The 13,834-nt window shown below is 36.7% G+C and overlaps 1 protein-coding gene across 2 annotated transcripts in view; it reads right to left on the bottom strand.

Moving 5' to 3' along the window:
- The window catches only part of SOGA3 (SOGA family member 3), a 41,427-nt gene that overhangs the window by 7,364 nt on the left and 20,229 nt on the right, over positions 1-13,834 (bottom strand). For both annotated transcript variants that reach the window (XM_036903857.2, XM_036903856.2), the window contains exon 5: positions 547-618. In XM_036903857.2, coding sequence (XP_036759752.2) covers positions 547-618 — 72 coding nt within the window. The remainder of the gene's footprint in view (positions 1-546; positions 619-13,834) is intronic.

Raw genomic sequence — 13,834 nt, 5'->3', positions numbered from 1 at the left:
CTGCAGCTGTGTTTCTAAGGTTCTTGACAAGCCCGTGTTGAGTACATCTTTTCAGATTTATTTTTATTCCTTGGCTATCTTTCTCTTGCCTCCCCAATCCGTGGTATAAACAATTATAAAGAATCACTTCATTCTAGAGCTCTAAGTCATGAGCCTACCTCTCTCCTCTACCACCCCTTCCTACTGCATTCCTTTCTTTACTATCTCCTAATACTAAAGGAACAGCCATTCTATTGACCTTATAATTACAAGGGAACAAGATTAGCACCATGGGTACAGTTCTCAAATACAGCAACACATTAAGTACAAATGACATCTGCTATGTGCTTACAATGTAAAAGCAATATTGGGGATGTTCGTGCTGGCCTTATAAGTAAAGACACTGAATGCTTTAGAATGCTTGTATCTACAGCTACATAGTTGATACGCATAATATAACTTTGTTTTACATGAATCTACCTGGACATTATGTCTACAGATTGGAGCTTATTATAATATACATGTAAAGGTGTTTGATGTAGTGGTTGAAATTTTCCAGGCACATACCTCTGTGGGAGTCTGCTGAGTCTTTTTTTCAGATTTTGGCAGATCTTTGCTTCCTCTTCTTTTTAAAGATAGCTGAAATAAAACATGAATATATTTAATGTGGTAAATTATAATTTTAATTCAACTTTGTTTTTAATCTCAGATGGCAAAACCAAGTCAAATGAAAATGTTAGCTCACTAATCATAAAGGAGGAGAAAAACCCCAAACTACATAGATTTAGATAAGTTGTTACCTTGGACTGACATACATATCACAGTAGAGAGTAGCTGGCAACTAACTAATGAGACATACAGGAAACTTACTGTGAGAATGCCAACCTGGAACAAACACAACAAAACTTAGATTGATGACTCAATATACTACTTATTTCAAAAGAAATCAAGTCCTTGCTAGCATTCTACATCACTAAGAAAAAGAAGGAATGGGTATTATTTCCAGTTGGAGTTACTAAAAGCTTGTAAAGACAAACTTTCAGTGATTTATGTAGAATTTGAGAAATTTCACACACCCGTGCAAACAAATATGATACACATATGCACATATACACCCAGGTAATATGGTAGGAATGGTAGGTGTTACAGGGAAACAGAGAGGGCAAGCTTCATCTAAAGGAGCAGGCTGAGTGCGAATTAGCTTCAGCAGATTGGTGCAATACAGGAATGTGGGCTTTTTCAAGAAAAGCTAGAAATCTTGATTGTTATGAAAAATATCCTGTTTTATTGGTTGGCCCTAATTGAAATTCAAACAACACTTTGTAGGTTAAAGAACACACATCTAACACCAAATCCTTTCATGATGAGCCGTATATGATCTCCGGTGCTCCATTCCATTCCTCAGCCCCAATATAATAAGGAGGGTTCCTCTGTATAAATAATAATCCATATGTATGAGTATCTTATCATATAGGGGATATTGAGTTGAATATCCTAAGATCAATTAAATAATGCACCTAACATTAGGAAGCTCATAATATAGCATGAGAGATAGGGAAGCAAACAATTACAGTACAGTTGGTAAATGCCATGCTTCAGGTCTGGAAGCAGGGAGTTCACTTAGTGTGTCATTACCACCATGAGATTAATACTTGCCATATGTAGATGCTGAAAAGCCACATGTGCTGAACTAATGAATGGATATAAAATATGAGATTCTGAGGACAAAGATGAGGATGGCATCGACTGACAGTGAAAGCAGGAAAGGTTTCTCAAGAGAGGAGGCTTCACGAATTTTCAAAGAACTGATAATTTAATTCTTCACATATTAATTTCTAACCATATCCAGTGTTAAATGCAGGAATATGTTCAGGTACAGGAGGCAGGGGAATACATTGGTACAATTGCTTTCATCAGAATGAAACTGAAACCGCAGAGCCAAATGAAATAGTCCACGTAACTACTTATTTCTAGTGCTTTACAGAAAGATGTTCTCTATGTTGCTTGTATAATCTTCTTAGAAACAAAAGCTGTGGGGCCTGATTCACCATACCCAAAAGCAATTTAGGAACCAATCAGCAAAAACAATCCCCCAAAATCCAATAATACATAATCAGCTCAACTCAGGAATCCTGGAACATTCTGAGTATTAAGGACTACCTACAAAGCACCTAAATTCATTTTATCAAGTTATTTATTGAGGGCCTTTATTTTGAATGTATTCCATTACATGTTTATTTTGTGCTCAGCAGTCCACTTCATAAGGTACCTATAACAAACAGTAATAAAACCAACATAGTTTATGCTCATTATGAGATTCCTAATTTACCCGGCAAATGGTCTGTTTACTCTCCAATTTAATAGTGATGAAAGCAATGATAACGTAGTAATATTAACTGGCATTGAGGACAAATTCATGTCAAACACACATTATTTCAACTAATTCATAAGATACTCCTTTTAGCCTCATTTTGCAGGTAAAACTTAAGCTTAAAGAGGTTAAATATATTATTTAAAGCAGGGTTCTTAAAGTGTGGTCCCCAGAACAATATTGGTATCGGTTGGTAACTTCTTATAAATGCAAATTCTCAGGACCCATTCCAGAACTGTTGAATCAGAAACTTGGGAGATGGTCTCAGCAAACTACGAAAATATAGATGAGGCCCAGCCAGCTATGAAAGTGGAGATGGAGACCAATGAGTCAGCTATGATTTAACAAGCCCTCCAAGTGACAATGATGGATGCATCAAGAAGTTTGAGAAACACTGGTCCAAAATCACTGCTTGGTAAGTATTGAGTCTTCACCCACATCCTTCTGATCTTTAGTACTTATTAGCTCACAAAGGAGAAAGACTTAATCCAGTCTGGGAATGGAGGTGGTGTGGGGAGTTAGAAGTGATTTCTAGAAAGACATAGCATCTTATCTTGAATCTGGTAGACAGGAGTAAGCAAAAAAGATGATGGAGAAGAGGGAGAAGGGAAGAAAAAAGCATTCCATGTAGAAAGACCATTTCTGGCACACAAAGAAATTCAGTATAGCTGTAACAAAGTGTGAGGAGAGAATGACATGTGATTTGGAGTGGTAAGTCAAATTGTGAAAAGGACACTGAATAAAGTTTGTATTTTATCTCACCAAAGTTAAATCATCATTCTAAGGAGCATTAAATGTATCATTCTAAGGAGTATATCATTTAGGAGTATTAAAAGTGTTTGAAGCAAGGAATGTCCATAATCAGATTGTCATAGGAGAAATACAAAGACACAAAGGTGGCAGTCAAATGGTCGTGAGGTAAAGGGATGTCATGCAAGGGAAAGGAGGGAAAGTATACTCTAGTTCTGAGTATTTTTTGGAGGGGGGGGACTTTGTTTTTCATTCATTCCATAGATATTTGTTGAGTTATGGCATATACGTATGGTACTGAATGGTTATAAAAATATGACGGAGAAATATTTCAGTCTTCCTTCAAGGAGCTAACTGTTGATGATGGTACAAAGGATGCATACGATTAGCTAGACAGAATTAACTAAGGGCAAGAAATGAACAAACAAAATTCTGAGAGAGCAAAGAAGTAGCTATAATTCTAAACCTGGTGAAATTAGAGAAAACAATTCAAGGGGGCTGATTTTTGAAGGATGTGCAAAAATTTAAACAGGAATAAAACCAAGTAAACAGCAGGAGAAAAGACTTGAAGGAATGAGTGTGCCTTACAGATCCGCCGACTTCTGAAAAGAAGTGATGGAGGCAGAGACACTATACAGACGAGATAGAGGATGGTGCTTAAAGGATGAAGTCAGCTTGTAGAGCTGAGAAATTCAGAATTTATCCTGTGGGCAATGTTAAAATGAGCCCTCTAAATTAATATAGCAGAAAGGCTGGAACTAGGCCATCCTTTCGTAAGAGGCATTTTCTATTTTACTTTTATTTAAGTATCACTCAAGTGGGGTATCAAATTCAAAGCTCTGGAAAAAGCTTTCCCCTTGAATAAACGTATGTCCTTTAAGGTACCTTTAGGACTTCTACTGCCTTTAAGTATCACATTTAAATTTTCCATAAATACTTAATCATCTTTTTGTATTCCAGTAAGTTACTGTTAACTTTCCAGTTCCAGTGAAATGGAGATGATTCATTTGGGTCGAGAAAGTTGGAGAAATAATGTATTTAAATCCAGAGTCTCTTTTCTGGGAGGATAAGCTTTTGCCACATCCCCCTTCATCATCCTGCCCCACCTTCGTGCAATAAATCTAGGAACCTCTAAGGGCAGCAGTTTGGGAGCAATTTTATATTCTTATCCTTGTTCTCAAAATAGGCACTTCAAACGGTTCTCTGGATATATATGTTGAAAACATGTCTTGCCACATTTAAATTCTCTGAATAACTGGCCTCAACTTGTCCAAGAGGCTGCTTTTCTTGTTATCCACATGAAGGCCAGGAATTAGAATTTTTGCCAAAAATTATGTTTGCACAGCAATTATATAAAATGGATTGTTTGTGTTCTAAAAAAGTTTTCAGACCATCTTTCTTGCTCAATTGAAATATGGTCCACTTATTAATACATAGCATCTTTGTGTGCTTCAGATAATGTGATCGAACTCCTAAGACTGTAGTAAGATTAAATGAGTGATACATATTAACTGTATGGCAGACATTTAGGTCTCAATAAACCCTAGGTATTAATACAGTTATAGTTTCCTTCTTGACCTAACCACTATACAAAGGGATCTCTTTAATTTTATCCAACACATAAGAGACATATATATATATATAAAATGTCTTCCTGTAGCATTTTAGACAGGTTTTCTTTCGCTCAATTGCTGAAAACATAAAGGATAAATCACTCTGCTAATAAGTGTTAGAACAAGGATGTAAGTTATCATTACTTTACACTGTTACGCCAAAGAAAGTACAGGATTATATTACTTCTCAGCATATCCTTATCTGTGCTAGCACACCACAGCTACGTGGGTTTGGGGTACTAGTTTACACATATTAAACACGAGCAATGCGTTTTTCTATTTTCAACATAGAGGGCAACAGAAATGACATATACACACACTGGTTCTCACAGTCATCTTGTAAATACTTTGACTTTATGGCACCATAGGGAGGGAGGCACAGGAATTCTGACTAATGGCTAGGAGAAAACTGAAAGAGTCAGGAACTCTGGCTCTGTTATAGTGAACATGTCTCCCCAAAATTCCTACGTTGAAATCCTAATGTCCATGGGCCTTTGGGAGGTGCATGGGTCATGAGGATGAGGCCCTCATGAGTGGGATCAGTGCCCTTATTAAGGAGATCCCACAGAGCTCCCTATCCCTGTTTGCCAAGTGAGTATACAAGTCTGCAACCTGGAAGAGGGCCCTCACCTGATCATGCTGGGACCCTGACCTTGGTCTTCAGCCACCAGAACTGTGAGAAATTAATCTGTTGTTTATATGCCACCAGTCTGTGATATTTTGTTACAGCAGCCCAAATGGACCAAGCTAGGCTCCAACCCATTGTGAGAGGAAACAGGAGAGGCACGTGTCTCTAGAAGTCTTCTCCTTCCCTTCTATTACACCCTGGACACTGACCTCAAGAGACCTGGCAGAGGAGGGGAGGGGAGAGCACCCAGAGAGCCTGCTCGGGACCACATCCTCCGCACTTCCCTCTAAAAGGGTGAGGGAGCATCCCACACTATACTAAAGCACGATTTGGAGGGACAAAGGGAATGTGGGTGAGGGAGGCATGCCGGATGATCAGGTTGTATCTTTCTTCCATGCAAAATCCTCAGTGGTTTTCCACCTTGCTCAATCAAGGCAAGCTTTACTAAGGTACAGGAGAACTCAGAGACACACTGATAAAACAGAAGAAATTGAAATAGGTTCTGGCACTGGTCCCCGTCATTTTTTCAAAACTTCCTGGGTGACTGAAATATGCTGTCTCTGAAAACCGCCACCCTGTTCTATCTGGTCAGCTCACAGCCCGCCCTCACCCCCAGACAAGCTCTCCGACCTTACCTCCACCACATTCCTCCTGCTTGACTTCCACACTAGGTTCACAGACATTCTGCAGTTCCTCAAACATGCTAAGTGTACTCCAAACCAAGGCCTTTTCTCTCTGGAACCAGATCAGGTTCCAGATCAGAGTTTGTAACCCTCTTCCTTCATACACTCTCTCGACCTAGCCCAACAGCTCTCCCAGAGCCTAATCAGAGAGACCTTCCCAGACCACTTCACATAAAATAAAAACTCTATATTAAATGCCTCCTCTACTCTCTTGCTCCATGCACTCCTTATCGTCTTCACCCTGCTTAATTTTCCTCCACAGCCCCCTCTCACCACCTGTTTGTTTCGTGGCTGTCTCCTCATTCTGAAAGGTGAGTTCCACCCCCTCAGGAACCTTGCACTCTTCTCAGTTATAGCTCTGGCTCCTTAGTTATACCTGGCACAAAACAGTGTTTCAGACATTTTCAGTCGAAAGAGGAAATGGCTCTTTCAACCTTATTTCTTAACAGAGATATGTTTCTGAGGCATTCTAACCCAAGAAGTTGGTAGAAATCAAAACAAAAGTCCATTTTAAAAGTTCCATTTAAAGCTTGGAAAAATAAAAATATCTCAACCTTTTCAGCAAAAAAAAGATTTAAGAGCAAAAAAGGTATGAGCTGAAAGGTATTTAAAATGGGACATATGTCATACTTTCATTGTGTTCTAGTAATTTTCGCCAACCTATTTTCCCCAGTGTCATATATAAGAGTCTGGGTCTCAGAATCATTTTGTAGAGGATATCTGGTACCGCCATTCTCTACTGGCCTATCTGCCTGTGTGGTTGTCACTCATCAGCTTCTCTCCCACGATTTCTCTCCTGTCCCTGGCACTCCGAATCTCTGGAGCCTCTGCTTCTCTTTCTGCCCTCAAGCCCAGGATACAGGGACACTTCCCCAAGTTGCTTTCTACCTTCCGTCAGGGAAGGAACCAAGTCGATGATTCTCCCAAGTCTTTCACTTTTCCTACGCTTGCAGAAACATCAATGTGATCATTCTGATGTGAATTAAATTTGAATTTACAAAAGGTTTATGAAAAATAATGTGGAAATTATGGGCATATAATTATCTAACGTGAGGGTTCCAACCAATGTCTATTACACATTAGATTCAAGTAGTGATTAAGGCTTGCCATTGTAAAATTGTTTACAAAACTGGCTGTATTTTTACCTCCTAACAGGCAGTCCATCTGCAACATGCTCGTTAAGAAGCAGAGTGTGTTTCTATATCTTTTCAAACTGGGTTAGCCTAGGATGTGCTTTGACCAATAAAAGGCGGTGGGAGTAAAATGTGGTAGGAGGGATGACAGGCTAGTTCTGACTGTACCCTCAAGAAACCTTGCACACTTCTGCTCACTCTCTCTTGGAAACATGCTGCTCCATGTGACAAGTCTGGGATAACTTGATGGAAGAAAAGAGTCACATGACTTAGTCATTCCCATTGTCTTAGCCAACAGCCAGCCAACAACCAGAAACAGAGCCTTCCAACTGTCAGCTGACCACAGATACACTTGTAGAACACACTGAGACAAGAATAAACTATATAGAAGACCACGGAATTATGTATATAAATAACTTGTTTAAAGCCACTAAGATTTGGAATGGTTTGTTATATGGTAAAAGCTGATACACTTGCCAAACATTTTTCACCATTGGGACAGAAAAGACTCCGTTGGCATTTATGAAAAAAACAGAAACAAAAATGAAAACAAACCTTTATTCAAATTCAATAAAAGCAAAAGACATGTAAAAAAGAAAACGCATTTGAACAGATAAACGAACCTAGGGAGAAACAAAATTCATTGTACTTTCCATGTTTTTATCTTTCCTCTCTGCCTTTGTCAATATTTGGATTCCACAAACTATTTTTTAATAAAACGGAGTGTTAAATAAATTACTATAAAAGCTTACCTTTCAGTTCTAAAATGCAGATGTTTCTTTTAATAATATAGGTATTCAATTAGCACTAAAGGTATGATATGGGTTAGAAGCTGATGAAGTTCATCCCAACAGTTAAGCTTATTACAGAGTCTGGCTCAGCACATTTTTCAATAACTTAGCTTTATTCTTCCCTTTCAGGAAGAAATGAGATATACATCTTTACCATGCTTTCTTGGATCTAGTTTCTAATTTATATCTTTCAATTCCACCCTTAGTTTTATCAAATTTTGCTTGTCCATGTTTTCTGTAATTTCCCTATTCAGGAAAGAAAAATAATTTTATAAGACTTCCTACTTAAGTTAATGTACAGAATTGAAACAAAGAATTTAAAGGAAGCTGTATCCAGAAAATTCCCGATTTAATTTAAGAATAAGATTTTCCAAACTTCTACTGATAGTTAAGAAGTCCGGAATTTAGAAAAGAATAGAATGGAGAAAGGGGGGAGAAAAGCTGTCATTAATTCATCTATTCTAAGAAACAGCCTTGGGAGAAGCAGGAAAGGAAATCGATCTACAATTTAAATTTGGAATTTGTTCCCAGAAGATACTAATAAATTAAAAATCTATGAATTTTTCATTCTTGGAGAAGACAGTGGTCCACTTCTGGGTATCATCATGCAGAAACATGTCACAGAGGTGGAGAGGTGCACTGGGCACCCAGAAGTGTACGTCATGGACCTGGAGCCTCACATCTGCAAGAATAAATCAGCCCTCTGCTGCCAAAGGTTATCTCCCTCTGTACCGTAAGTTCAGGTCCCATTCCTACCTTCTGAGTTACAAGGAGTCCAAACTTACTTTTTCTTACTTCCAGTGAATCCCTAGATAAACACTTCTGACCCCTGAAAGAGCTACTTTTCAGCTGTGAAAAGCCTGAGCCAATGCCAAGCTGAAATAGCTGGGATCACTGTTATTTTCAGTTGTTTATTTTTTTAAATAAAATAATCCAATGAATTTTTGTTTCTTGGCTCCTTTATCCTTCTACCTTATGTTGATTTAGGTATCAAGAGCAGAGGTAAAGGTAAGATTGACTAGGGAATTACATACATTCTTTAGTGCTAAGGAATATTAATGATTGAAGTTTGTAAAGCATGCTGTCAAACCAGGCCATCAGTATAAGAGAGAACATTTGAATCTTTGCCTATATGGGAATCAAGATTATCTCTACAAGGCTACATGACTTTGAATGTCTCTGGAGTTGTATTTTTCTTTTTAAAAAGTCAGTCTTTGGTGCCATTATTACTATAGAACTCTTTTGCTCTTTTCCTAGGATATTGCTTCCTAATAGTGCTTAAACATTTTTAGATTGAAACTCACTTCCCATGATTAGTACAGTGCTATTTAATTAAGTCAGGAACTTGAAAAGCAAAATATGGAACTTAACTCCAAGAAATACAAAAGGTCTTAAGGATAGTCCTCAGAGAAAAGACAAGACATGCCAGGCTTCTCTCATTAATGGGATGTGGTTGCTATAGAACCAGAGGAAGTGAAATTAGGAGGAAAGAGTGTAATAGTTGGGGCTTGGGGCTTATAAAATTTTTGTAAAAAGTATTTCCTTTAGAAGTTAGTTTAGACCCAATAGTTTAGACCCATTGTGTGCTTAATACCATGTGATCAAAACATCTCCTACATCCTTAGGGAAAATTAGTCTCTATAGTCTATAAATTACTCTAGGACCCCCAAGGGGCTCCAGGCTACTGGTGAGAGAGTTTCTGATACAAAAAACTCTTACATCATTGTGACAACTCACATTTGGAGCAGGGTATAGGTTGTTAGAAGGTCTTGCACATTGTCAATAATAACCTGATCCCAAAGCAAGACCCCTTTGTTTTAAACAAGCAAAGACAACAGGGTAAGCACTTCTCTGATATTCACATCATTTATTAACTTGAACAGGTACCATGCGAAGGCCTCACAGTCACACAGACAGACAGATTTAGGACTAGAAGCTTTCTCAGTTGAGATTATTTTTTAAAATCTGAAAACCTGGTTAATGACTTTTGAAATAATAATCATTAAAAAAAATTTATGCCTTAGATCCTTGAGCTACAGTAAATGTATGCTTACTAAGCTATGAATGCCATCAGGAAATGCAGAGATTTATACTCCCTCCTAATTTGCTCCAGTTAATTAATTGAATTCCAAGCACCATTGCATTTAGCAATTAAAATGCATTTAGAAAATTATGGCTGGGCAGTGACAGCATTGCTTATGGCCTTTCTCTACAAGGAGGCAAAGAAAAAACACTGCAGCCAACATTCATAAGTTGAAATGATGACTTTTCCAGTCTTTCTTATATAGTGTCTCAACCAGTTTCTACCTTATGAATGCAGTGATATTAACATCATTTTTGTATTAACTTCAGAATCTTGTAAGAAATATGCTTGAAGTGCCATTAAAGATGGCAGGAAACCAGGGAGTGAGTATTGCATAGGTGACTTAAAATTATTCTTTATACAATTACACATCTGAAATACCTCATGACAAAAATTTAAAGGTCAGAGTATTCAATAATTCCTAAAATACAATGAAAGAGAGTAGAAGCAAGTTTCTCAAGTAATTCCTAGACTACGTTAAAAAGTGACAACCTATAATCATGCTTTAAAAATCTGGGAATCAGTTGGCATATTTTAAAATATGGACAATTTTACATTCTAAAAATCAAGATTTCCAGTTTCACTTGAACAACTGGAGAAGTGGTAAAACTTAGTCCTGATTATGGCATGGGAACCTTAGGCTAGACCTGAAATATTGAGACATACAATATCCAGTTTGCCGATCACTCAACACAGATGGCTTCACTCTTTCATAGGCCCTGCTTTGCCCCAGTAATAGTGAAATTCAAACTCTGCCCTGAACTGCCAAGGTCACATATATAGAAGGAACCCAAGAAATCCAATCTCCCATTTAGCATCTTACAGGAATCCTTTCTCTACCAGCTAGGTACCCTGACTGTGTCTATGAGGCAGGTCCCTTTACAAATGGCTCTGGTGGATAAAACATCTTCATTGTTATCTCAAATCTGCTTAAAGTGAAAAATCACTTAAAGTGATTCAAAGAACCAGTCTATTTTACCTTCTATATTAAAACCCTTCAAACACTGGAAAAGAATGGTCACATCTCAAGTATTTTCTTCTTCAGGCTATATATCCTCCCCAGTTCTTTTAAGCATTTGTCATTTGATGTGGTTTTCATATCTTCCTTATGGTCAACTAAATTTCCTAAGCCTTTTTTTTGTGTGTTAGTGGACATAAACATATTTCCCTCCTTTTGTATTTGTGTAAATTTAAGAAATCAAATTTATTTTTTAATTTATTATTTATTTATTAAAATTTGAGAAGCCACATTTATTCATATTATTACCTTGAATTTGTTACTCTAGTATATTGACATCACTGTGATCTTTCGTTTTGTCCTTGCCTATATCTTTCTTATTACCAAGGAAGATTCCACCTGGGTATTCCTTTATTAGAGTGTAGTAAGTATTTATTAGAGTAATAACTTGAAAACAAATAGCATAAGAAGAAAGACTGAGTTAACTATTTGTTAGAAATCTATGAAAACATTTATGAATAAAGCATGACACTCACAAACTCTGTGACCTTAAAACATGTACCAAGTAAAACTCATGAATAAGATATGATGACAGAATATTTTCTCTGCAAATCTTAAATCTGTTTCCACGATTTAATTCAATGACAGCAAACTATTCCTGGAAAATTGGCTCCTTCCCATTTTTCAAGTTAGAGAAAATAGAGGCAGAAGTAATTGGTTTAATAAAAAATTCAGAGTGTATTTAAAAGGGCAAAGAACTGACTGAATCCAAGCTTTTAAAATCAAACAGTATATCCATGTAGTGTGTTTTGTATGTGTATGAGCACTTTAATAGAGCACATGAGTGTGTATGTCTATGTGCATATGTATATATTTGAGTATGTGTTGGAGCATGCATGTATATATGCATGTGTGTGTATGTATGTATATATGTGTGTATGCGTGTTTTAGGCCCTGCAAGAATTTCAGCACATCTTAAAAACTGCTCATTGAATTCTAAAACACAAAGACAATCAGAATTTTTGTAGCCTCTATCCATATATCAAACATATATTTTGAAATATATTATAAATATCAGAACAAATATTCATTGAAATAAGTTATAATATGACTTTACTTTATAATAAGGGGTATCTTGATATCCTTTGGAAGTATATTGTATTTAATCAAATCAGTCAGCTGATTTATTCTAGGCTAAATAAATGCACTTAGCCCCTTAATATAATACTAAGAATATACACACATGCACACATATCTTCTTTAGACATGAGAGCAACTTAACAGCTACACATAAATAGTACTGTCAATAAACAATAAATAAGCACCTTGGAAAATAAATGCACAAACATGAGACCATGAGACATCAATGGAATAGTAATAAAATGCTCTATATATTAAGGGAGTTATGTAATCACAGATTAACCAGATTCATTTCCTAAAGCATTATTTTTTAAGGAACATTTACTCTGTTCACATTGTTACTCATATTGAAAGAATTTGGGGTTATTATAGCACAAAGGTATCACATTTTTCCTATTCAAATATACTCGAAGGCAAAAATAAAAATGTAGATGGCAGTAAACACTGCAAACCAAAGTTAACAGTCAAGTATTTGCCAGAATCTGAGCAACTTTTCCTTGAACAATACCATAAGTGGAATTCAACCAAGAAACATAATGTATCTTATATTTAACCTTCATTGTCTAAAACTGAAGAACTATAGATGCAGACCATCAAAACTAGACACCCATGTTACTTAAGAGGTTAAACACAAATTTGCCTTATGACTCAGCAATTCTACTCTTAGGTATAGACCCATGAGAAATGAGAGTTAATATTCACACAAGGACTTTCACAAGAATAGTCTCAGCAGCATTAATCATAATAGCTCAAAAGTGGAAATAATCCAAATGTCCATCTACTGGTGAATGGATTAAAAAAATATGGTATCATACAATAGAATGCTATTTAGCAATGAAAGAAAGGAATGAACTCCTGATACATGATATGACATGGATAAGCCTCAAAAACATGTTAAGTGAAAGAAGCCAAACATAAAAGACCACATATTATATGATTCCATTTATATGAAATGTCCAGGAAAGGCAAATTAATAGATATAGGTAACAGATTAATGGCTGACTGGAGTAGCAAGAGGGAAGGGAAAGAATGGAGATTAATAGTAAATGGGTATAAAAGATCTTATTGAGGTAATGAAAATGTTCTAAAAACTGCCTTATTGTCATAACTGCACAACTTGGAAATTTATTAAAAGATCACTGAATTATACAGTTGGAATGGGTTAATTATGTATATAAAACATGCCTTCATAAAGTGTTAAAGAACAAATAACCAGGTAGCCAACACCTCTACATCCCAACCCTAGTTTCCCCAACACGTTAATAAATATTGCACAGACAAAGCTCTACCATGTATCTGGAGAAGTGGCCTGACCTATTTGCAATCAGCAACTCTCCAGTTATTAAAATCATAATACAAGTAGGACCCAAGAAGGAGCTAGGAAACATAGGCAGAAAAACTTTAGGAGCACCCATGTTTGGGGCTATTGTTTTTCATATACTAAAGGTAGGCAAAGAAGAACTACAAGCTGCTTCAAATCTTTCTAAGATGCAAAATTTCCTCACAGTCAATGTGCCTGAGTGTGTTGCAGTAGCAGACGTCCCTCTATTCCTTCAGAATAGGCCAGAACTACACGAATGTTTATCAGTTATGAGAACTTAGGCTGGAGTTCTGCATATCAAGTTGGAGTTACAGTTTTGGAGCTGGCAGTGAATGGCATTAAGGAAAAAGTTACACAGTGAGTGGAGCCAAAACTGAATTTAAA

Source organism: Manis pentadactyla, chromosome 12 (assembly GCF_030020395.1).
Source record: "Manis pentadactyla isolate mManPen7 chromosome 12, mManPen7.hap1, whole genome shotgun sequence".
Lineage (NCBI taxonomy): Eukaryota > Metazoa > Chordata > Mammalia > Pholidota > Manidae > Manis > Manis pentadactyla.
This window is presented reverse-complemented; position numbering and strand designations above follow the sequence as displayed.